A 26,850-nucleotide genomic window follows, 5' to 3' on the forward strand; every position below is an offset into this window, starting at 1 on the left:
TTCTAATTGCCTTTCTGATCTCTTTTAACCCCATGGATTCTGGGTGATTCAGTTTCACTGTCTGAGATCTTTGTTTCTCTACTTAATAATGCGGCGTAAATTAATTACTGATCACTGAGCCCATGTGCGCTTTGATCTCGGACTATTCTCCGTCCTTTTTGAAACAGTCTGTAAGCGGCGGCAGAAAGTCTCTCACAGCATTCTGGAAGCGGACACATTTCAGGTCAATCTTTGTCAAGATACCGCATCACTGATTCTAGATTGAACCTATTTGTGGGAGACAAAAGCGGAGAGAAGATTTTTACTGTCGAGTTGAAATGAGAGACTGAGGTTTCCTACAACAGCGGGGTTTCTGGTAAATGTACTTATTATTGAGGCCGAGCTTGAACAAGGGAAACAAGTGACTGAGAACTGATCTGTCAGCTTATTGACGAAATAGTACAATAGCGAAAATGAACGCGCACATGGGGTCAGTGATCAGTAATTAATTTACACGGCATTATTAAGTAGAGACACAAAGATCTCAACAGTGAAGGTGAATCACCCAGAATCCATGGGGTTAAAACAGATATCACAAAGGCAATTAGAAAGTTCCAGACCCTTTGTATAAAAAAAAACAAATTGATACTATCGGGATGATGGTGTAGCTTTTTCAGAGATTGTGGGTGGCTCTTAAAAGAGCCGTTGTGTTTGATCTGTTTTTCAGTCCATTGTGCAGTTTTACTTGGAGCTGGTGTACTTGGTCACCGCCTTTGTCCCTTCCGACACGGCGTGCTTGGCCAGCTCCCCGGGCAGCAGCAGGCGCACGGCGGTCTGGATCTCCCGGGAGCTGATGGTGCTGCGCTTGTTGTAATGGGCCAGGCGGGAAGCCTCACCCGCGATGCGCTCGAAAATATCGTTCACAAACGAGTTCATGATGCTCATGGCCTTGGAGGAGATGCCGGTGTCGGGGTGAACCTGCTTCATCACTTTGTAGATGTAGATGGAGTAACTCTCCTTCCTCGACTTTCTCCGCCTTTTGCCTCCCTTTGCTGATGGTTTACTCACAGTTTTCTTGGCGCCCTTCTTAGCAGCTGCTTTCTTCTTCTCCTCAACCATCTTCAGTTTCAAATTCAAACACAGAAATAAACCAAACCCCCTCCGAGTGCGGATTAAATAGACAATCCCACAGCTCTATGCTAATGAGGGATGGGAGAAAGTAAAGATTGTGATTGGGTGATTGGGAGTGATGTCAAAACGATTTTATATTGTAATTCTACAATTGGTCTCTTTCGCCATCCAATCAGAATAAATATTTGCAACCAATCACAAACACCCTTACTGCAATCTGTAAGTATATTTCACAAAGACTCTCTCCAGTCCCAGTTTATAGTAAAACAGTCGCTCCCTGTGTAAAGTTCCCTGGAAATGTCCTGGCTGTTGTTGGGAGGACACTTTTTGACTGATTCTGTGTCGTTGTGTCTCTGCTATTGCATGTGAGTGTGCAATTAATTCTGTTTATTTTACTCTCTGCTACTGTGTTTGAGTGTTTTATGTAATTTGGTCGCTCTCAGTCTCTGGTTCCGTGTCAGTGCGCCATTTTCCCACACTCTCTTGGCCAGTCTGGACATAGCAGTGGAAGCCTTTCCCATGCACTTGTTGACTTCTGCATCGGGAGACAGGTTACTGGTGATAGTTGAGCCTGGATAGGTAAACTCTTGAACCACTTCCAGAGCGTGTTCGCCCATATTGATGGATGGAGTATTTATAATGACCTGTCCCATGATGTTCGTTTTCATGAGGCTGATGGTTAGGCCAAATTCGTTGCAGGCAGCCGCAATGCTGTCAATGAGTCTCTGCAGACACTCTTCAGTGTGGGATGTTAATGCAGCATCGTCAGCAAAGAGGAGTTCCCTGATGCAGACTTTCTGTACTTTGCTCTTCGCTCTTAGACGGGCAAGGTTGAACAAACTGCCATCTGATCTTGTGTGGAGGAAAATTCCTTCTTCTGAAGACTTGAACGCATGTGAGAGCAGCAGGGAGAAGAAGATCCCAAACAGTGTAGGTGCGAGAACACTGCTATGTCCAGACTGGCCAAGTGAGTGTGGGGAAATGGCACACTGACACGGAACACAAAAGTCCAAGTATATCAAGCCTGTGTCCTCAGTACTTTGCTCTACGGCAGCGAGGCATGGACAACGTATGTCAGCCAAGAGTGACGTCTCAATACATTCCATCTTTGCTGCCTCTGGAGAATCCTTGGCATCAGGTGGCAGGACCGTATCTCCAACACAGAAGTCCTTGAGGCAGTCAACATCCCCAGCACATACACCCTACGGAGCCAGCGGCGCTTGAGATGGATTGGCCATGTGAGCCGCATGGAAGATGGCAGGATCCCCAAGGACACATTGTACAGCAACCTTGTCACTGGTATCAGAACCACCGACCATCCATGTCTCTGCTTTAAAGTCGTTTGCAAACACGACATGAAGTCCTGTGAGATTGATCACAGGTCGTGGGAGTCAGTTGCCAGTGATCGCCAGAGACGGCGGACAGCCATAAATGCGGAGCTAAAGTACGGTGAGTCGAAGAAACATAGCAGTTGGCAGGAAAAAAGACAGAAGCTCAAGGGGAGAGACAACTGTGTAACAGCCCCGACAACCAATTTTATCTGCAGCACCTGTGGAAGAGTCTGTCACTCTAGAATTTGCCTTTATAGCCATTCCAGACACTGCTTCACAAACCACTGACAAGCTCCAGGCGCTTACCCATTGTCTCTCGAGACAAGGAGGCCAAAGAAGAAGAAGAAGAAAAGAAGTCTCCGGTGCTGTGTGGATTCTTTCTGTATCTATCAGACTCTAGGACTGTGAGTGTGATATCCATTCTGTATCTGTCAGTCTCTGGTACTGTGAGTGTGACATCCATTCTGTATCTATCAGACTCTAGGACTGTGAGTGTGAGGAGATGAGGTGGAGTGTTGCGGCAAGGATGATGGGAAAGAGCATTGGTGCGATGACACAGCTTTGCTCGACCCCAGTTTGCATTGGGATTGGGTCAATGGTAGGTCCGTTGGGAAGGATTACAGCTTGCATGTCATCATGCAGTCGTCAGAGGATGATGATGAATTTCTCTGGGCAGCCAAATTTGAGGACGTTCCATAATCCCTCCTGGTTGGGAGAGTCGAAGGCCTTTGTCAGGTCAGAGAAGACCAGGTAGAAAGGTTGTTGCTGCTCCCTACATTTTCTTGGAGTTGTCTTGCTGTGAAGATCATGTCCATTGTGCTTCTTGATGGACAGAATCCACATTGTGATTCCAGGAGGAGCTCTTCAGCCACGGGGAGGAGGCAGTTGAGAAGGACTCTTGTGATGGCCTTCCCTGTGGCGGACAGCAGGGATACCCCTCTGTAGTTACCACAGTCAGTCTTGTCACCTTCTTTAAAGATGATCACTATTACAGTGTCTCGGAGATCCCCTGTCATGCTCTCCTCCTTCCAAATGAGGGAAATGAGACCATGTATTTGTGTCAAGAGTGCTTCTCTGCCAGATTTTAGAATTTTGATGGGAATTCCATCTATGCCAGCGGCCTTATTGTTTTTTAGCTGTCAGATGGCCTTTTCAATCTCTGTCAGCCTGGAATTGTGCTGACAGCACGGTGGGTAGCATGCTGTGGAATGCGGTCAAGGGCACTCGCATCAAGGACTGAGTCACGATTGAGGAGATCTTCAAAGTGCTCCTTGCAACGAGTGCAGATTGCCTATCTGTCCTTGATCAGTGTCACTCCATTCTTTTGCTCTCAGTAGGGTAGGTCCTTGGGTACGTGGGCCGTGAATGGTCTTGACTGTGCTGAAGAATCCACACATGTCGTGGCTGTCAGCAAGTTTTTGTTGTTCCAGTGTTCTTTCAGCCCATCAGCTGTTCTTTAGGTTGCATGTGTAGATCTACTCTACAGGACGAGAGGGAAACTATTTAACCTATGTTGCCTCCAGTCCAGATGTAAGGCCATTCCAACCTCTGTCATCAAGCTGCAGTATGCTGACGACGCCTGCGTATGCGCACACTCAGAGGCCAAGCGTCAAACCCTGATCAATGCATTCACGGAGGTGTATGAAATAATTGGCCTTAAGCAAAACATCCAGAAGACAGAGGTCCTCTACCAGCCTGCTCCCCGACACTGCCCCTCGACTATCAAGATCCACGGTGAACCAGTGGGCAATGTGGATCACTGCTCATACCTTGGGAACCTCCTGTCACCAAGGGCAGATATCGACAATGACACTCAGCATCACGTCTAGTGTGTCAGCGTAGCCTTCAGTCCTCTGAGGAAAAGAATGTTTGATGACAAAGAACTCAAATCAGACACCAAGCTCATGGTTGACATGGCTGCAGTGTTACCTGCCCTCCTGTATGTGTCAGAAACATGGATATTGTACAGCAGACATCTCAAAGCCCTGGAGAGATATCACCGGTGGTGATTCCGCAAGATCCTGCAAATTCAGTTGCAGGACAGGCGCTGCAATATCAGTGTCCTCTCTCAGGCCAACATCCCCAGTATCCAGACACTGGTCATGGCTAGTCAGTTATGTTGGATGGGCCACATCATCCCCATGCCTGACGCCAGAGTCCCAAAACAAGCTTTCTACTTTGAACTCCATCAGGGCAAGAAGCTACCAGGAGGGCAGAGGAAACATTACAAGAATTTCCTTCAAGACATCCTGAAAAAACGTGACATCTGCACTGATTCATGGGCATCTCTTGCCTGAGACCACCCAAAATGGAGAAGAAGCATCCGCGAAGGTGCCAGCCAGTTTGAAATTCGTCGACATGCCCAGGAAGCAATGAAATGCAAACAGTGGAAGGAGTATTTGGAAATTGGAGAATCCCATTCACCCACTTCACCAAGCACCATCTGCCCCACCTGTGGCCGAGTGTGTGGATCAAGAATTGGACTATTCAGTTACCTAAGGACCCACAACCCTGGAGTGGAAGAAAGTCATCCTCATTCCTGAGGGAGTTCCGAAGAAGAAGTTTAGTGTGACATCCATTCTGCATCTGTCAGTCTCTGGTATTGAATATGAGTGTGGGATTCATTCAGTATCTGTCGGTCCCTTGTACTGTGTTTGAGTGCAGTTTTCAGGCTGTATCTATTAGTATCTTGTGTGTGAGTTTTGTATTCATCTGCATCTTTCAACCTCGAACACATTATTTGAGTTTTGTAGTCATTCTGAACTGACCCTTGGTAATGTATGTGTGTTTGAGGGTAATTGTTTACCTGTTAATCTGTTGTCCTGTACATGAGCGTGAGATTCATTCTGTATAACTCTATCTCTGTTCTTGTTGTGTGTGTGTGTGTGATTCATTCTGTATAACTCTATCTCTGTTCTTGTTGTGTGTGTGTGAGATTCATTCTGTATAACTCTATCTCTGTTCTTGTTGTGTGTGTGTGATTCATTCTATATGCTCCATCTCTGGTATCACATATATGTGTGGTATCAATTCCATTTCTGTCATTTCTGGTACTGTATGTGAGTGTTTACTTCATTCTGTAACTGTCAGTCTCTGGCACTGTCTGCATGTTCTGGATCCATTTTGTAACTATCAGTCTCTCGCGCAGTGTGAATGTGGAATTAATTTTGTATCTCTCCATCTCTAGTGTCATGTGTAAATTTGGAGTTCATTCTGAATTGGTCATTGGTACTGGATCTGCCATTCTCTAGTACAGTTTGTGAATGTGGGATTCATTCTGTACCTGTCACTCACTGGTACTTTGTGAAAGTGTGCAATACATTCTGTATCTGTCGGCCTCTGGTAGTGTGTGTGATTGTGGGATGAATTAATTAGCAGTCAGTGGTGCTCGATGTGAATGTGGAAATCATTCTGTAACTCAGTCTGATATTGTTCTGTGAGGGTGGGAATCACATGTATCTTTCAATCCCTGGTGCTGTGTGTGAGCATGGGATTCATTCTGTATCTGTCAGTCATACTGTACGTATCTGTGGGATTTATTCTGTACCTTTCAGTCTCTGGTATTTTGTACGAAAGTGGGATTAATTCTAGATCCACTGCCACACACTGGTTGAGTGTGTGTGTGTAAGAAGATAAAAAGATACAAAATAGGAGCAGGAGATGGCCATTTGGCCCATCGAGCCTGCTCTGCCATTCAATAAGATCGGGGTTGTTCTGATTGTGGCCTTAACTCCACTTTCCTGCCTGCGCCCATGACCATTGACTCCCTTGTAGATCAAAAATCTGTCTATCACAGCCTTGAATATATTCAATGACCCAGCCTCCACAGTCCTCTGGAGAACAGAATTCCAAAGATGAACAACCCTCTGAGCGAAGAAATTCCTCCTCATCTCCTTCTTGAATGGGAGGCCACTTATCTTGAAACTGTGGCCCCTAATTCTACATTCCCCCACAAGGAGAAACATCCTCTCAGCATCTACCTGTCCAGCCCACTGAGAATCTTATAGGTTTCAATAAGATCACCTCTCAATCTTCTAAACTCCAGTGAGTATAGGCCCAACCTGCTCAACTGTTTCTCCTAAGACAATCCAACTTCCCAAGTATCAGCCGAGTGAACCTTCTCTGAACTGATTCCAATGCAAGTATAGCCCTCCTTAAGTAAGGAGACCACAACTGTGTGGAGTACTTTAGTTGGGATGTCACTAATGCCCTGTACAGTTGCAGCAAATCTTCCCTACTTTTAAACTCCATTCCCCACGCTAAAAATGCCAACATTCCAGTTACCTTCCTAATTACTTGCTATAGCTGCATGCTAACTTTTTTGTAATTCATGTACCTGGACACACAGATTCCTTGGTACAGCAGCATTCTGCAGTCTCTCCCTATGTAAGTAATATTCTGTTTTTCTATTCTTCCTGCCAAAGTAGACAATCTTACATTTTCCCATATTATACTCCATCTGCCAAACTTTTTCCCACTGATTTAACCTAGCTATATCTCTTTGCAGACACTTTGTGTCCTTCTCACAACTTGCTTTCCTCCCTCTCGTTGTACCATCCATAAATTTGGATTTACACTCGGTCCCTTCATGCAAGTTATTAATAAAGACCATAAAGATTGAGGCACCAGCACTGATCTCTGTGGCACTCCATTAGTTACAGTTTGCCAATTTGAAAATTCCCCAATTATCCCCACTCTGTTTCTTGTGAGTTAGCCAATACTGTATCCATGTGCATGCAGTTTTCAGATTGTGTCTATCAGTGTCTGTTACTCTGAGTTTTGGACTCTTTCTCAATCTCTCAGTGCTACTATTTGTGTGTTAGGTTGCTTTAGATGACTCAGGCTGAGGTACTGTCAGTGAGTGCAGTAATCAACCTATACCTTTCAGCATCTGGCACCTAGCATGGGTTTCAAAATCACTCTCTATCTGTTAGTGTCTGGTACTCTGTGAGAGTGTGGGATTCATTATATAAGCTTCCGTCACTGGGACTGGTGCAAGTCTGGATTTATTCTACATAAAAATTCAGCACAGCAACAGGCCACTGATGTGGTAGGTTTTAAGCAGATAGGTAGATACATAAATCCTGTTTGAGGTTTTGCCCAGTATTAAATAGTATCTGTCACTGTGAACACAAGAGTGAAATATAATGTATCCTACAATCTGATACAGGATTGATGTGCAAGTGTAACTCAGGCTGTACTCATCAATTTGATCAGTGCCATTCAGTCTAACTCTGAGTGAGAATCTTGGACTTGCATGTAAAATGAGCTCAGTCTGGAATTGTACAGTATTTTCCATCTGACACTATATGAGGTTTTAGGACTAGTACGTAATTTATAGCTCAAACTATACGAATCAAATTTATATTGTATCTTTTAGTTTCACAATCCGGATGAGTTTTAAAGTGGAATCTGAGTTTGTACCTCTGCAATCTGATTATGCACTTGAGATTTGTATCTAATGTATATGTCTGGACACATTATGGGAATTAATACTGATAATAAAGTCAAAACCCGTGTAAATATTAGGCTGGTATTTAACTTGAATCTCGGAGCACTTCATTGAGGTTATTTCTGTAACTTTGAAACAGCAACCATGTGTCAGTTCTTTGTGCATTTAATTTGTTTTTTTTAATTTCCAAAATATACTTTATTCATAAACATCTGTAAAAATTACATTGCCAAACAGTTTCCAAACAGCACCAAAAAATACAAACATTGCAAGGGATATCAGTTTCCTTCAATACTCTCATGAGTTTCTTCCCAACCCTTCCGTTTCACAATTGTCATGTCAATTACAGTTTTACCTTTACAGCAATTGAGAATATTAACGATGCAGTTCGAGGGGTTTCCCATTGATCCAGCCCCTCAGCTCAGCTTGGTGGGGGAACCTTACACTGTGGTCTTTCCCCATTGAGCCTTTGCTGCGGCTGCCCCAAGCTTTAGTGCGTCCCTCAGCACGTAGTCCTCGACCTTGGAATGTGCCAGTCTGCAACATTCGGTGGTGGACAACTCTTTGCGCTGGAAGACCAGCAAGTTTCGGGCAGACCAAAGGGCGTCTTTCACCGAATTGATAGTCCTCCAGCAGCAGTTGATGTTTGTCTCGGTGTGCGTCCCTGGGAACAGCCCGTAGAGCACAGACTCCTGTGTTACAGAGCTGCTTGGGATGAACCTTGACAAAAACCACTGCATCTCTTTCCACACCTGCTTTGCAAAGGAACATTCCAGGAGGAGGTGGGCGACCGTCTCTTCCCCACCACAGCCAACGCGGGGGCACTGTGCGGAGGGGGCGAGACTTCGGGTGTGCATGAAGGATCTGACGGGGAGGGCCCTTCTCACCACCAGCCAAGCTAAGTCTTGGTGCTTGTTTGAAAGTTCTGGTGATGAGGCATTCCGCCAAATGACTTTGACGGTCTGCTCGGGGAACCTTCCGACAGGATCCACCGTTTCCTTTTCCCGTAGGGCCTTGAGGACATTCCATGCAGACCACTGCCCGATGGACCGGTGGTCAAAGGTGTTTCCCCGCAGAAACTGCTCCACGAAGGATAGATGGTACGGCACCGCCCAACTGCACGGAGCGTTCCGCGGCAATGTGACCAGGCCCATCCTTCGCAACACCGGGGACAGATAGAACCTCAGCACGTAGTGACACTTGGAGTTTGCGTACTGGGGATCTACACACAGCTTGATGCAGCCGCACACGAAGGTGGTCATCAGGATGAGGGCCACGTTGGGTACACTTTTCCCGCCCTTGTCCAGAGATTTGAACATCGTGTCCCTCCGGACCCGGTCCATTTTACATCCCCAGACGAAGCGGAAAATGGCTCGGGTGACTGCCACGGCGCAGGAGTGGGGTATGGGCCAGACCTGCGCCACGTAGAGCAACAACGTGAGCGCCTCGCACCTGATGACCAGGTTCTTACCCACCATGGAGAGAGATCGCTGCCCCCACATGCCCAACTTTTGTCGTACCTTGGCTACTCGCTCCTCCCATGTTTTGGTGCACGCCCCGGCCCTTCCGAACCATATCCCCAGCACCTTCAGGTAATCTGACCTGACGGTGAAGGGGACAAAGGATCGGTCAGCCCAGTTGCCAAAGAACATGGCCTCGCTCTTGCCGTGGTTAACTTTGGCTCCCGAGGCCAGTTCGAACTGGTCGCAGATGCTCATCAGTCTGCGCACGGACAGCGGATCCGAGCAGAAGACGGCGACGTCATCCATGTACAGGGAGGTTTTGACCTGAGTGCCTCCGCTGCCTGGGATTGTCACCCCTCTTATGCTCGCATCCTTCCTAATAGACTCAGCAAAGGGTTCAATACAGCAAACAAACAAGACCGGGGACAGAGGACAGCCCTGTCTGACTCCAGATTTGATCGGGAAACTTTCAGATTCCCACCCGTTGATTGACACTGCGCTACTGATGTTTGTGTAGAGCAGTTAGATCCAATTGCAGATTCCCTCCCCAAACCCCATTTTGGAAAGCACGTCCATCATGTAGGTGTGCGATATCCTGTCAAAAGCCTTCTCCTGGTCCAGGCTGATGAGGCAGGTGTCCACCCTCCTGTCCCGTACGTAGGCGATCGTATCCCTGAGTAGCGCGAGGCTATCAGAGATCTTCCTGCCGGGTACAGTACAGGTCTGATCGGGGTGAATCACCAGCTCCAGAGCAGACTTGACTCGACTGGCTATGACTTTGGACAGAATCTTGTAATCAACATTAAGCAGTGAGATGGGCCGCCAATTTCTGATTTCTGCCCTCTCCCCCTTCTGCTTGTAAATGAGGGTGATGATGCCTTTTCTCATGGATTCTGACATGCTACCGGCCAGGAGCATACTCTCGTATACTTCCAGCAGGTCCGGGCCGACCCAGTCCCACAGGGCCGAGTACAACTCGACCGGTAAGCCGTTGCTCCCGGGAGTTTTACTCGCCTCGAAAGACTCGACGGCCTTTGTCAGCTCGTCCAGAGTTAGCGGCTTGTCCAGTCCCTCCCTCCTGCTGTCATCTAAGACCTCTGTGATAGATGACAGGAAGGACTGGGAGGCTCTGCTGTCTGTGGGCTTCGCGTCATACAACCCAGCATAAAAGGATTTGCTGATCCTTAGTATGTCGGACTGCGAAGACGTTACCGAGCCATCTTCTTCCTTCAGGCTGCTGATAACAGAGCTCTCTCTGTGTACCTTTTGGAAGAAGTAACGCGAGCACGTCTCATCCTGCTCGATGGAGCGGACTCTGGACCGGAAGATGATCTTGGAGGCCTCCTTGGCAAAGAGCGAGGCCTGCTGGCTCTTCACCTCTTGGAGGTCCTCCTTGACCTCGACCCCCATTGACTGCAACCGGAGTAGATTTTGCATAATTTTCTGGAGTCGGGACAGTTCCCTCTGTCTCTCTCTCGCCTTCTGAACACCTTTGTGGATGAAGAACCTCTTGATGTTCTCCTTAATGGCTTCCCACCAGTGAACTGGAGACTCAAAGAGGGGTTTCACGGTCCTCCAACCATTGTAATCCCTTTTGAGTTCCTCAACGTTCTCTGGGGTCAGCAGTGTCGCATTGAGCTTCCACGTCCCTCTGCCAACCCACTGGTCGTCCTGTAAGTGACAGTCGGCCAGTAAGAGGCAGTGGTCGGAGAAGAACACCGGCTTGACGTCGGTGGATCCGACCGTGACAGCACGGGACACAAACAGGAAGTCAATCCTGGAACGGGCAGACCCGTCTGATCTTGACCATGTGTATCTGCGCTGCGCTCCGTCTGCAGGTTTGCTGAAGACGTCGTGCAGTTTGGCATCCTTAACTGTTTCTATTAGGAATCTGGACGTAGCGTCCAGTTTGCTGTCGTCACTGCCGGATCGTCCAGCCGCATCGATGATGCAGTTGAAGTCACCAATTTGTAGCTGAGGTTGCTCTATTGTGGGATTGACACACTGATAATTTGATAGTGGGTGAGAATTTGGACTGGGATTTGTGAATCTGCCTGTCAGTGATACTGAGTTGGGGTGACATGAAAACAACGTGCGTCTCTCCTGCTCCATTTGATTGATGGATTGAAAATGTGTCTCTGGATCTGTTTCTGCTGTCTGAGACTGTGGAACTGATGACCTGTCTGTGTCTCTGTACTCTGTGAGTGATAATGTATGGACTGTGTGTGAGAAGGAGCTGGTGACACTCTCCCATGTAACTTGGTGGAGGAAACATCACATTTATTTTGGTTCATTCAATTATTTGTCTGTTTGAACAAAAGAATGTTTATAATTCAAATACTGGTGAGGTAGAAGATACAGGATTTTAATGAATTTAATCTCATAATAATTATAAACGCCCACAAAGGAAGCCCAGCCATACAAATATTATCATTGTTTGACTGCACTGCAGTAACAGGTTCTTCCCATTCAGTCTCCATCCCCTTGTCCACACACAACCCGAGAATGGCCTCTCCCTTCCCCCACTCACTCCATGTTCCGGGACCAGTTCCTGCTCCACTCCGCCTCAAACAGCCCCCGCCTGCCCCTGAACTTACCCCGGACTCGATGCTGATCTCTGAGTCTATCTGCGGACACGCTCCCAAAGCGATGTGCTGCTGGAAGGAGGCTGCTGTTTGCTCCCTTCCACCGGGACCGGGATCTCTCCATTGGCGGCTGTTTTAAACCATCTTCTTCCGCTCACAGGCAGTGCTGGGGGAGGGGAGCGCAGGCGCAGATTTCTGCAACAATTCCGCAAACAGAAACATGGAAAAATTCCGGCGCAGAATGAGGCCATTCGGCCCATCATGTCCGTGCCAGCGCAAAGAGAGCGATTCAGCCTCATCCCACAGTTTCTTGTTATTGGACAGTGAAGTGTGGAAACAGAAACGGACAGTCAGGATGTGGGGATTTACACAAAGAGAATCTATTATAGGCACCAGGTGAGAAGTGTGAAGGACACATTTTAAACAGCGGCTGTTTGGTTTCACTTGAACGGTTAGACCATGGGAGCGGGAACTGGAAATCTGACCTGTGTAAAAGTCCCTGTTCCGTCGGTCAGTCCCATTTATGGCCCCAGTGGATTGTTTCTGGATGTCATTTAATTGTTGTAAAATGGCCAAAGCCCCTGGTATGCAGTAGCTGGGGGCTGCAGGACTGCAGTGGAATCAGACACTGATTCTGTTTGTGTTGCTGGGTTTCCTTTGTGATTGTTCATAATGATTATTAATTGAAAAATTGTTTTGGTCACTTTTGTATCTTCGACCACATCTCTTCCTGAATTATAATAAATACATTTCCTTTCTCCAGGCAAATACTTGATGGAAGCAGAATAAATGTCGTGATTCCTCGACACAAGAGGAAGTGCAGCCAGCTCCTCACACACAGTAAGTACAGTATCACTCACAGAGAGCAGAGACATCAATTCCACAATCACCGCCAGCAGAAGTAGTCAGACCGGCACTGATCCCAAGTTCCAGAGACCAACAGTCAATCCAACAGTCACACAGAGCAGGAAAGATTGAACTTGTTTCCATTTCAGCACAACTCAGTCCCACTGACAGGTAGATACATCAATCCCAGTCCAAAATCACACCCACTATCAGATTGCAAGGCACTGTGTCACTGTCACAAGAGAGCAGCCTGAACTACAAATTCAATGTCAGATGGAACAGACAAACAGTACCTGATTGTAAAGTACAGAATTAATCTCAATAATGTACCCAGACTGCAGACTGAGCTCCATGTTACACACCACTCCACAAATCTCACAAATAGTCAGAGTGGAAGACACAGTATTAATTCCATTTCTGCAAACTGAATGAACCTGACCATTACATACCAGGACATAAAACATATTGTAAGATGAAAGGACACAGACCTGAAATGTTAATTCTGTTTCTCTCTCCACATACGCTGCCTGAACTGTTGAGTATTTTGAGCATTTTTGTTTTTTTAAATTTCATATTTCCAGAATCTGCAGAATTTTGCTTTTATTTTAGAGTTAAAGAAACATTGCATTGTGAGGTGAGAGTGACTGCCCTTGACATCAAGGCAACCTTTGACCATTAATGGCACCAAGGAGCCATGCAAAACTAGTGTAAATGGGAATCATGGCAAAACTCTCTGCTGGTTGGAGTCATACCTAGCACTAAGGAAGATGGCTGTGGTTGTTCAGGTCAATCATCTCAGTCTCAGAACATTACACCTGGAATTCCTTAGGCTCGTGTTCTAGGCCCAACCATCTTCAGCTGCTTCATCAATGACCTTCCCTCCATCACAAGGCCGAAAGTCGGAATGTTCACTGATGATTGCGCAATGTTCAGCACCATTCATGACTCCTCAGCTACTGAAGCAGCCCGTGCCCAGATGCAGCAAGACCTGGACAACATCCAGGCTTGGGCTGATAAGTGGCAAGTAACATTCGCGTCAGATAAGTGCCAGGCAATGACCATCGCAAACAAGAGAGAATCTAATCATCTCCTCTTGATGTTCAGTGGCATTACCATAACTGAATCCCCCACCATCAACATTTGGGGGCGGGGGGAGGGGGTTACCATTGACCATGAACTGAACTGGACCAGCCACATAAATGCCGTGGCTACAAGAGCAGGTCACAAGCTAGGAACTCTGTGGTGAGTAACTTACCTCCTGTCTCCCCAAACCTATCCACCATTCACAAGACACAAGTCAGGAGTATGATGGAAAACTCCCAACTTGCCTGGATGAGTGCAGCTCCAACAACACTCAAGTAGCCTGCTTGATTGCTCCCAAGCACCACCTTCAACAATCACCCCATTCACGACTGATGCACAGTGGCAGCAGTGCGTACCATCTACAAGGTGCACTGCAGCAACACACGAAAGCTCCTTTGACAGTACCTTCCAAACCTGGAACCTCTACTACTGAGGAGGACAAGGGCAGCAGTTGCAAGGGAACACTACCACTTGCAAATTCCCCTCCAATTCACAGATCATCCTGACTTGGAACTATATCGCCATTCCTTCATTGTCGCTGGGTAAAAATCCTGGAACTCCCTTCCAAACAGCACTGTTGGTGTTCCTACATCTCAAGAACTGCAGCGGCTCACCACCACTTTGTCAAGGGCAATTTGGATTGGGCAATAAATGCTAGCATAGCCAGTGATGCCTACATTCCACAAACAAATGAAAAAAGTGAGGAAATAGTGAAGGGCTTTTTTAGAATACATGGAGACATGCTTCCACTTGTGGTGGCGTCTGAAACAAGAGCCAAAATATAAAATCGTCATTCATAAAACCAATGAGGAATTCATGAAAAATGTATTTACACAGTGAATGGTTCGAATCTGGAATTTGTTATCACAGGGAGAGGTTGGGGTGAATAGTATCAATGCACTGAAGGGGAGGTGGAACAAATGAACAATTGTATGTGGAGAAAGGAATCGAGGGATATACATATCGAGCTTCATTTAAAAAAATTTTTTGCATGTGAAGCAGGATGGCTGGAAATATATGTCGAGCAGAGAGCAGTTGGGATGATCCCAGTGCAGTGTTTTGTCTGGATGGATCTGCCCAGAACACTTGCGATGCAGGAGCTGGGAGCTTCAGTACTTCAGTGGAGGCAGATAATGACACCGGTTTTTATTTGTGGATGTTCTTAATGATTATTGATTGAGAAATTAAATTGACCTCTTTGATATTATGCACCGCATCTGTTCTTGAGTTATCAGATATATTTTTTTCTTCATACAGGCAAATATTTGAAGATATTGTGATGAATGTGATGGTTGCTGCACTCGAGGCACAAGGAACAGTGCAGCCAGCTCCTCTCACACACAGTAGGTACATTATCACTCAGAGTACAGATAGTTCATCAGTTCCCTGGTCTCAGACTGCAGAAGTAGTCAGGCTCACATTGATCCCAAGTTCCAGAGACACATTTTCAATCCAACAACCAAACAAAGCAGGAGAGAAAGACGTTTTTTCCATTTCACCCCGATTGAGTCCCACTGACAGTCAGATACTTCAATCCCACGTCAAAATCACACCCACTAGCAGATTGAAATGCAATGTGTCAATCTAACAAAGAACAGTACAGCACAGGAACAGGCCATTCGGCCCTCCAAGCCTGCGCCGATCTTGATGCCTGCCTAAACTAAAACTTTCTGCACTTCCGGGGTCCATATCCCTCCACTCCCATCCTATTCATGTATTTGTCAAGATGCCTCTTAAACGTCGCTATCGTACCTGCTTCCACCACTTCCCCCGGCTGCAAGTTCCAGGCACTCACCACCCTCTGTGTAAAGAACTTGCCTCGCACATCCCTCTAAACTTTGCCCCTTGCACTTTAAACCTATGTCCCCTAGTAACTGACTCTTCCACCCAGGGAGAAAGATTCTGACTATCCACTCTGTCCATGCCGCTCATAACTTTGTCAACCTCTATCATGTCGCCCCTCCACCTCCGTCGTTCCAGTGAAAACAATCCGAGTTTATCCAACCTCTCCTCATAGCTAATGCCCTCCAGACCAGGCAACATCCTGGTAAACCTCTTCTGTACCCTCTCCAAAGCCTCCACGTCCTTCTGGTTGTGTCGCGACCAGAATTGCATGCAATATTGTAAGTGTGGCCTAACTAAAATTCTGTACAGCTGCAGCATGACTTGCCTATTTTTATACTCTATGCCCCGACCGATGAAGGAAAGCATGCCATATGCGTTCTTGACTACCTTATCCACCTGCGTTGCCACTTTCAGTGACCTGTGGACCTGTACGCCCAGATCTCTCTGCCTGTCAAATATAATGCAGACTGAGCTAGCAATTAAATATCAGATAGAATTGGCACACGCTACTGATTGAATGCCACAGAATTTAACCTAGTGATGTACCCTGAGATTTAAATTAAATATCATACCCAAAGCTCACACCCATTCATTATAAAGGATGTTTAAACATCCCCATAGTGTACCCTGAGATACAAGTTACATACAAGTCCAACATTCATTGCAGTGAGTGTTTCAAAGGTGCTGAAAGATATTGTAAGCTGAGACACAAATTAGATACCAGTTCAGACCTCGCCCACACTGTGAAATTGAAAGAGACAGAATCAATTCCATCAGTGTAGATTGATATAAACATTACAAACCATTCTAAAAAGTGATGCAATATCAAACTAAAATACAGTATCAATTCCACCAGACCCCCACCACCCTCTGGCTAAAAAGTCTTTTCCTCATCTCCCCTGTGATCTTTCTGCCAATCACTTTGAATCTATTCCCCTAGTCACTGATCTCTTTGCTAAGGTAAACAGGCCCTTCACTTCAATTCTATCCAGACTCCACAAATTTTGTACATGCCAGTCAGATCTCCCCTCAGCCTTCTCTGTGCCAAGGAGAATAGCCCCAGCCTATCCAATCTTTCCTCAAAGCTGCATTTTTCCAGTCCCGGCAACATCCTCGTAAATCTCCTCTGTACCCTCTCTAGTGCAATTACATCCTTTCTGTAATGAGGTGATCAGAACTGCACACAGTACTCAAGTTGTGGCCTGACTAATGATTTATACAGTTCCAGCATAACCTCCCTGCTCTTATATTCTATACCTCAGCTAATAAAGGAATGGATTCCATATTGTCTTCTTACCACCTTATCGACCTGTCCTGCTACCTTCAGGGATCTGTGGACATTTACTCCAAGGTACCTCACTTTCTCTACACCTCTCGGCATTTTCCTCTTAATCGTGTATTCCTTTGCCTTGTTTGACCTCCCCAAATGCATCACCTCACACTTCTCTGGATTGAATTCCATTTGTCATTTTTCTGTGCATCTGACCAGACCATGAAGATCTTCCTGCAGCCTACAGCTATCCTCCTTGCTATTTATCACACAGCCAATCTTTGTGTCATCTGCAAACTTCTTGATCATGCCCCCTACATTTACATCCATGTAGACGACATCAACTGCACTACCCTCAACTATTTTCCTTGTTAATTCTTCAAAATTTCAATCAAGTTGGGCAGACAAGATCTTCCCTTAACAAATCCATGCTGACTATCCTTGATTAATCTGTGCCTTTCTAAGTGACATTTTATCCTGTCACTCAGAATAGATTCCAATAATTTGCCCACTACTGAAGTTAGACTGACTGTCCTGTAATTATTCGGTCTATCCCTCACTCCCTTTTTAAACAGAGGTACAATGTTCGCAGTCTTCCAATCCTCCAGCATCACACCTGTATCCAGTGAGGTCTGGAAAACGATGGTCAAACCTTCCGCTGTTTCCTCTCTTGCTTCTTTTAACAGCGTGGGGTACATTTCATCCATCCCTAGTGATTTATCAACTTACAAATATGCTATTTGTATGTCCTGTCACTAATATGTCCTCTCTCCCTCTATTGATCACATCCAATACTTCATACCCTTCTTCCTTAACTCCAATATCTGCATCATCACCCTCTTTTGTGAAGACAGATGCAAAGTATTTATTAAGAACAGTGCCAACATCTTCTGCCCCTACACATAGGTTACCTTCATGATCTTTTATGGGCCCTACTCTTTCCATAGTTATCCTTTTTCTGTTAATGTATTGATAAAACATCTTTGTGCGAACCTTGATTTTGATTGCCAATATTCTTTCATGCCCTCTCTCAGCTTTCCTAATTTCAATGTTGATTTCCCCCCTCTACATTCTATACACCTCTCGGCTTTCAGCAGTATTGAGTTCTCTGAGTCGGGCATAAGCTTTCCGTTACTGCCTTATAATACTACCTTATAAAATCCATGGGGCTCTAGATTTGGCCTTCCCACCCTTTTTCTTTGTGGGAACATATTGACTCTGAACCCCTGGAATCTCCCCTTTGAGTGCTTCCCACTGCTCTGACATTGATTTACCTTCAAGTACCTGTTTCCAGTCCACTTTTGCTAATTCACTCCTCAGCTTAGTAAAGTTGTCCTTGCCCCAACTGAGAACTTTAACTCCTGTTCTATCCTTGTCCTTTACATAATTATGTTAAAACTGACTGAATTATGATCACTACCACCAAAATGCTCTCCCACTGCCACTCCTTCCACCTGCCTATCTTCATTTCCTAAAACTACATCTAAAACTGCACCCTCTCTTGTTGGACTTGCTACATATTGGCTAAAAAAGTTCTCCTGAATGGACCTCAAGACTTCTGCTCCCTCAATTTCTTTCATACTAAAAGTATCCCAGTTCATGTTGGGGTGGTTAAAATCCCCTACTATTACTGCCCTATTGTTCTTGCACTTCTCAGAGATTTGCCTACATATCTGCTCTTCTATCTCCTGTTTGGGGGTCTATAGCACACTCTCAGCAGTGTGATTGCCCCTTTTTTGTTCCTCAGCTCAATCTATACGGCCTCATTTGATAAACCTTCCAACATATCATCCGTCTTCACAGCTGTAATAGTTACTTTGAGCAAAACTGCCACCCCCCCTCCTTTCTTATCCCCCTCCCTATCACATCTGAAAACCCTGTAACCAGGAATGTTGAGCTGCTATTCCTGTCCCTCCTTAAGCCATGTTTCTGTAATAGCTGTGATATCATACTGCCACATGTCTATTTGTGCCCTCAGCTCATCTGCTTTATTTTCTATACTCCTTGCATTGAAATAGATATGCTTGAGCACTGGCAAACTCTTTTTAAATTTTCTAACCTTTGTTTCCTCTTTCTTCCAGACTCATCCATTAATTTTGTGACTTCCATTTTCATTTCTGATTTTGTCCCATCTGACTCTACCTTCCGGTTCCCATCCCCCTGCTAAATGAGTTTAAACCCTCGCCAACAGCACTAGCAAAATGTCCCGCAAGGAACTCTGTCCAGGCTCTGTTCAACTGCAATCCGTGGGACCTGTCCCAAGAATCTAAAGCCCTCCCTCCTGCACCATCTTTCCAGACACACGTTCATCTGTCTTATCCTTTTATTCCTGTACTCACTTGCACGTGGCACTGGGAATAATCTGGAGATTACTACTTTTGATGCCCTGCTTGCTAATTTCTTACCTAGCTTCATAAATTCTGACTGCAGGACAACATCCTTATTTCTACCTATGTTGTTGGTTCCGATGTGGACCACAAATGCTGGCTGTTCACCCTCACCCTTCAGGATGCTCTGTAACTGCTCAATGACATCCTTGACCCTGGCACCAGGGAGGCAACACACCATTCCTGCTTTGAAACCACCCAGGATCACAGGTATCTCCGAGAAATACAACGTTCCTCGGACTGCTACTCTCGCCGCATCCTGAGATCTACACTCAGTGCTATGCGCCGCCATATGCACACACTGGACCTCTCTCTCCAGCAGCACCGTCTCACCTTATCTCAAATCTGTTCTACTCCGCAGTTTCATCTCATCTTACGTCTCATCCGACGCATTAACAAAAAACTTTTTTTCTTCCTTTCAGGTGTTAAGGAACGCAAGCTCCAGCAGCTGATGGGGACTAATGCCCCTCCAGATCCTCCGTCCGCTTCACTTCCCTCTGACCCCACCCCTTCTGATCTGACCCCTTGCCGTGTATTCACTATACCCTCTGACCTCCCCCTCTCTGATGCTGAGCGTTCTGTACTCAGCAAAGGACTCAGTTTTATCCCCTTACGCCCCCACCTCAATGAATTTCGCGCTCGGCATGACGTTGAGCTCTTCTTCCGTCGCCTCCGCCTCCGGGCTCACTTCTTTGACCAGGAGTCCTCCCCCCGACCAGCAGACCCATTCACCCGCCTCCAGCATTCTCCCTCTACCTGGACCCCTCACCCTGGCCTCTTACCCGCTCTTGATCTCTTCATTGAAAACTGTCGGCGAGACATTGGTCGTCTCAATTTCTCTGCCCCCCTCACTCACTCTAACCTGTCCCCCTCTGAACTTGAGGCACTCCGTTCTCTCAGGTCTAACCCCGACATGGTCATCAAACCTGCAGACAAGGGTGGTGCTGTTGTTGTATGGCGTACCGACCTCTACCTTGCAGAAGCTCAACGCCAACTCACAGACACCTCTTCCTACCTCCCTCTGGACCATGACCCCACCACCGAACATCAAGCCACCGTCCAAAGGACTGTCACTGACCTCATCTCCTCTGGAGTTCTTCCCTCTACAGCTTCCAACCTCATAGTCCCGCAACCCCGGACAGCCCGCTTCTATCTCCTTCCCAAAATCCACAAACGGGACTGTCCCGGCAGACCCATTGTGTCAGCCTGCTCCTGCCCAACTGAACTTATTTCTTCCTATCTAGACTCTATCTTTTCTCCGCTGGTCCAGTCTCTTCCCACCTACATCCGTGACTCTTCTGACGCCCTACGTCATTTTGACAATTTCCAGTTTCCTGGTCCCAACCGCCTCCTCTTCACTATGGACGTCCAATCGCTCTACACCTCCATCCCCCACCAGGATGGTTTGAGGGCTCTCCGCTTCTTCCTGGAACAGAGGCCCAACCAGTCCCCATCCACCACCACCCTCCTCCGCCTGGCTGAACTTGTTCTCACATTGAACAACTTCTCCTTCAACTCCACGCACTTCCTTCAAGTAAAAGGTGTCGCTATGGGTACCCGCATGGGTCCTAGTTATGCCTGTCTTTTTGTGGGATATGTCGAGCATTCTTTGTTCCAGTCCTACTCAGGCCCCCTCCCCCAACTCTTTTTCCGGTACATTGATGACTGTATCGGTGCCGTTTCCTGCTCCCGCCCCGAACTCGAAAACTTTATCAACTTTGCTTCCAATTTCCACCCTTCTCTCACCTTTACATGGTCCATCTCTGACACTTCCCTTCCCTTCCTCGACTTCTCTGTCTCCATCTCTGGGGATAGGTTGTCTACCAATATCCATTATAAGCCCACTGACTCCCACAGCTACCTCGACTACACTTCTTCACACCCTACCTCCTGTAAGGACTCCATTCCATTCTCCCAGTTTCTCCGTCTCCGACGCATCTGCTCTGATGATGCTACCTTCCATGACGGTGCTTCTGATATGACCTCCTTTTTCCTCAACCGAGGATTTCCCCCCACTGTGGTTGACAGGGCCCTCAACCGTGTCCGACCCATTCCCCGCACCTCTACCCTCACCCCTTCCCCTCCCTCCCAGAACCGTGACAGGGTTCCCCTTGTCCTCACTTTTCATCCCACCAGCCTCCATATCCAAAGGATCATCCTCCGCCATTTTCGCCACCTCCAGCGTGATGCCACTACCAGTCGCATCTTCCCCTCCCTTCCCCTGTCAGCATTCCGAAGGGATCGTTCCCTCCGCGACACCCTGGTCCACTCCTCCATTACCCCCACCACCTCGTCCCCGTCCCAGGGCACCTTCCCTTGCAATCGCAGGAGGTGTAACACCTGCCCATTTACCTCCTCTCTCCTCACTATCCCAGGCCCCAAACACTCCTTTCAGGTGAAGCAGCGATTTACTTGTACTTCTTTCAATGTAGTATACTGTATTCGCTGCTCACAGTGTGGTCTCCTCTACATTGGGGAGACCAAGCGCAGACTGGGTGACCGCTTTGCGGAACATCTCCGCTCAGTCCGCAAGCAGGACCCTGAGCTTCCGGTTGCTTGCCATTTCAACACTCCCCCCTGCTCTCATGCTCACATCTCTGTCCTGGGATTGCTGCAGTGTTCCAGTGAACATCAACGCAAGCTCGAGGAACAGCATCTCATCTACCGATTAGGCACACTACAGCCTGCCGGACTGAACATTGAGTTCAATAATTTCAGAGCATGACAGCCCCCCACTTTACTTTCATTTTTAGTCATTTTTAGTTAATTTTTCTTCCTTTTTTTTGCATTCCTTTTTACATTTTTTGCATTTATTTCATTTCATGTTAGTTTGTTCAGTTTGCTTACCCACTGTTTTTTTCAGGTTGTTTTTCTTCAGGTTTGCACTTGCTGATGTTCTATATTCAGTATATTCACACCTAATCTGTACTAATGCTTTGTCTTTCAAAACACCATTAACATATTGTTTGCCTTTGCTCCGTGACCTTTTGGTCAGCTATGTGGCCTGGTCCAATCTGCACCTTCTCCTTTGTTATCTCTTGCCCAACCCCCACCTCACTTGTTTATAATCTGTGACTTTTCTAATATTTGTCAGTTCCGAAGAAGGGTCACTGACCCGAAACGTTAACTCTGCTTCTCTTTCCACAGATGCTGCCAGACCTGCTGAGTGAATCCAGCATTTCTTGTTTTTGTTTCAGATTTCCAGCATCCGCAGTATTTTGCTTTTATTCCTGGATTCACGTTTGTGGCCACAGAAACAGCTGATTGTTCCCTTCACTATTGAATCATCTATCACTATGGCTTTTCCAATCTTCCCTGTACCCTCCTTTGCAGCTGAGTCACCCATGGTGCCATGGACTTGGATCTGGCTGCACTCCCCTGGTGAAGCATCACTGTCCTCCGTATTCAGAACTGAATACCTGTTGGAGAGTGAGATGCACTCGGGATGTCCTGCACTTCCTGCCTGATTCTTTTTGACTGCCTTGTGGTCACCCATTCCCTCTCTCCCTGCGAACTCTTAAGCTGTGGGGTGACCACATCTAAGAACATGCTTTCCATGTAACTCTCCTCATGAATGCACAGCAGTGTCTCCAGCTGCTGCTCAAGTTCCAAACCCAGAGCTCAAGCAGCCGCAATTGACAACACTTCGTTGCACAAATGTTTTTTTTATTTCCAAAATATACTTTATTCATAAAGATCTGTAAAAAATACATTACAAAACAGTTCCAAACAGCACCAAGTCAAAAAATACAAACAGTGCAAAGGAGGTCAGTTTCCTTCAATACAGGAGTGAGTTGCCTCACAACCCTTCCATTTCATTTTTCATGCCATATACATTTTATGGCAAACGAAAATTTTCCCGCTGCAGTTTGAGGGGTTTTCCATGGATCCAGCCCCTCAGTTCAGCTTGGTGGGGGGAGCTTACATGGTGGTCTTTCCCCATTGAGCCTTTGCTGTGGCTACCCCAAGCTTTAGTGCGTCCCTCAACACGTAGTCCTGGACCTTGGAGTGTGCCAGTCTGCAACATTCGGTCGTGGACAACACTTTGCGCTGAAAGACCACCAAGTTTTGGGAAGACCAAAGAGTGTCTTTCACCGAATTGATAGTCCTCCAGCAGCAGTTGTGGTTATCTCGGTGTGTGTGTCTGGGAACAGCCCGCAGAGCACAGACTCCTGTGTTACAGAGCTGCTTGGGATGAACCTCGACAAAAACCAATGCATCTCTTTCCACACCTGCTTTGCAAAGACACATTCCAGAAGAAGCTGGGCAACCATCTCATCCCCACCACAGCCACTTCGAGGGCATTGTGCGGAGGGGGTGAGACTTCGGGCATGCAGGAAGGATCTGACAGGAAGGGCTCTTCTCACCACCAGCCAAGCTACACCTTGGTGCTTGTTTGAAAGTTCTGGTGATGAGGCATTCCGCCAAATGATTTGGCGGTCTGCTCTGGTAACCATCCGACAGGATCCACCATCTCTTTTTCCCGTAGGGCCTTGAGGACATTCTGTGCAGACCACTGCCTGATGGATTGGTGGTCAAAGGTGTTTTCCGCAGAAACTGTTCCACGAAGGATTGGTGGGAACGGCACAGTCCAACTAGATGGAGCGTTCCATGGCAATGCGACCAGGCCCTTCCTTCACAACACTGGGGACAGAGAGAATCTCAGCACGTAGTGACACTTGGTGTTGGCGTATTGGGGATCTGCACACAGCTTGATGCAACCGCACACGAAGGTAGTCATCAGGATGAGGGTGATATTGGGTACATTATGCCTGCCCTTATCCAGAGGTTTGAACATCGTGTCCCTTTGGACCCGCTCCATTTTGGATCCAGAGATGCAGCTGAAAATGACTCGGGTGATCGCCACAGCACAGGAATGGGGTATGGGCCAGACCTGTGCCACTTACAGCAACAACGTGAGCGCCTCGCACCTGATGACCAGGTTCTTACCCATAATGGAGAGAGTTGCTGCTCCCACATGCTCAGCTTGTGTTGTACCCTGGCTACTCGCTCCTTCCAGGTTTTGGTGCATGCCACGGCCCTTCAGAACCATATCCCCAGCACCTTCAGGTAGTCTGACCTGACGGTGAAGGGGACAAAGGATCGGTCAGCCCAGTTCCAAAAGAACATAGCCTCTCTCTTGCCGTGGTTAACGTTGGCTCCCAAGGCCAGTGCGAACTGGTCGCAGATGCTCATCAGTCTGCGCACAGACAGCGGGTTCGAGCAGAAGGCCGCGACGTCATCCATGTCCAGGGAGGTTTTAACCTGATTGCCTCCACTGTCTGGGATTGTCACCCTTCTTATGCTCGCATCCTTCCTGATAGACTCAGCAAAGGGTTCAATACAGCAAATAAACAAGACAGGGGAGAGAGGACAACCCTGTCTGACTCCAGATTGGATCGGGAAACTTTCCGATTCCCACCCATTGATTGAGACTGTGCTACTGATGTTTGTGTAGAGCAGTTTGATCCAATTGCAGATTCCCTCCCCAAACCCCATTTTGGAAAGTACGTCCATCATGCAGGTGTGCGATATCCTGTCAAAAGCCTTCTCCTGGTCCAGGCTGATGAGGCAGGTGTCCACCCTCCTGTCCCGTATGTGGGTGATCGTGTCCCTGAGTGGGTAAAGTACAGGTCTGATCAGGGTGGATCACCAACTCCAGAGCAGACTTGACTCGACTGGCTATGACTTTTGACAGTATCTTGTAGTCTACATTAAGCAGTGAGATGGGCCGCCAATTTCTGATTTCTGCCCTCTCCCCCTTCCCCTTGTTGATGAGGGTGATGCCTTTCCTCATGGATTCTGACATGCTGCTGGCTAGGAGCATACTGTCGTATACTTCCAGCAGGTCCGGGCCGACCCAGTCCCACAGGACCAAATACAACTCAACCGGTAAGCCGTCGCTTCCAGGAGTTTTACTTATCTCGAAGGATTTGACGGCCTTAGTCAGCTCATCCAGAATTAGCGGTTTGTCCAGTCTCTCCCTCCTGCTGTCATCTAAGACCTCTGTGATAGATGACAGTAAGGACTGGGAGGCTCTGCTGTCTGTGGGCTTCGTGTCATACAGCCCAGCATAAAAGGATTTGCTGATCCTTAGTATGTCGGACTGCGAAGACGTTACCGAGCCATCCTCTTCCTTCAGACTGCTGATAACAGAGCTCTCTCTGTGTACCTTTTAGAAGAAGTAACACAAGCACATCTCATCCTGCTCAATGGAGCGGACTCTGGACTGGAAGATGATCTTGTAGGCCTCCGTGGCAAAGAGCGAGGCCTGCTGGCTCTTCACCTCATGAAGGTCCTCCTTGACCTTGACCCCCATCGACTGAAGCCAGAGCAGATTTTGCATACTTTTCTGGAGTCGTGACATTTCCATCTGTCTATCTCTCTCGCCCTCTGAACCCCTTTGAAGATAAAGAACCTCTTGATGTTCTCCTTGATCGCTTCCCACCAGTGAACTGGAGACTCAAAGGTTGGGTTTCACAGTCCTCCAACCTTTGTAATCCCTTTTGAGTTCCTCAACATTCTCTGGGGTTAGCAGTGTAGCATTGAGCTTCCATGTCCCCCTGCCAACCCGCTGGTCATCCTGTAAGTGAAAGTCAGCCAGTAAAAGGCAATGCTTGGAGAAAAACACCGGCTTGACGTCGGTGGATCTGACCGTGAAAACACGGGACACAAATAGGAAGTCAATCCTGGAATGGGCAGACCCGTCCGTTCTTGACCATGTGTATCTGTGCTGCGCTCTGTCTGCAGGTTTGCTGAAGACGTCGTGCAGTTTGGCATCTTTTACTGTTTCTATTAAGGATCTGGACATAGCATCCAGTTTGCTGTCGTCTCTGCCGGATCATCCAGGTGCATCGATGATGGCTTTGAAGTCACTGCCTAGGATGACCGGCCTGGATGTCGCCAGGAAGACGGTCAGCTGCTCGCTGCATTGAACCGGGGCGTAGACGTCAATCAACGAGAGCGGAGTATTGTTGTACATTACATCTGCTACGAGGTGATGACCGCCAAATGGTTCTCCAGGACACGGGAAGCATCCAGGAGCTCCCACATAGCACAGGAGGTGGACTCTCGAGGTTGAAGCCCCCCTGCCATTCCTTTACGCTCACTGTTTTTCGGCTGCCGCATACGATGATGGGCCAAGTGGTCTCTTTCTCTGCCTTAAACCTTCTATGATTCTATCATGCTCACTAACATTATCCCCTTTTCATATACAGCACCACAGAGAGAGAATCAGTCCGACCATTCGTAACAGTGTGTCCATATCACACTGTATTACACATTCTTATGTATCATCAGAGACAGTATTAGTAACACAATAAAGTGCATACATATCATCCTAAATAATGGTATCCCAAACATATGTACAGCATTAGAGAGGGAGTGTCAATAGTGCATTTTCTATTCGTGTGTCCATATCACACCCAATAACTGGATCCCACGTTTTTATAGAGCACTAGAGACAGAGCTGAAAGTGA

At 47.1% G+C, this 26,850-nt stretch overlaps 1 protein-coding gene across 1 annotated transcript; it reads right to left on the reverse strand.

The window, feature by feature from the left end:
- Window positions 1–689: 689 nt before the first annotated feature.
- Window positions 690–16,308, reverse strand: LOC137350405 (histone H2B 1/2-like). The gene is made up of 2 exons (XM_068015068.1): window positions 16,288–16,308; window positions 690–1,089 (listed from the first exon to the last, which is right to left on the reverse strand). Exons 1-2 carry the CDS (start codon window positions 16,306–16,308, stop codon window positions 721–723), a joined length of 390 nt encoding a protein of 129 aa, XP_067871169.1. The 3' UTR covers window positions 690–720.
- Between the last annotated feature and the right edge of the window lie 10,542 nt (window positions 16,309–26,850).

Source organism: Heterodontus francisci, chromosome 35 (genome assembly GCF_036365525.1).
Source record: "Heterodontus francisci isolate sHetFra1 chromosome 35, sHetFra1.hap1, whole genome shotgun sequence".
Classification (NCBI taxonomy): domain Eukaryota; kingdom Metazoa; phylum Chordata; class Chondrichthyes; order Heterodontiformes; family Heterodontidae; genus Heterodontus; species Heterodontus francisci.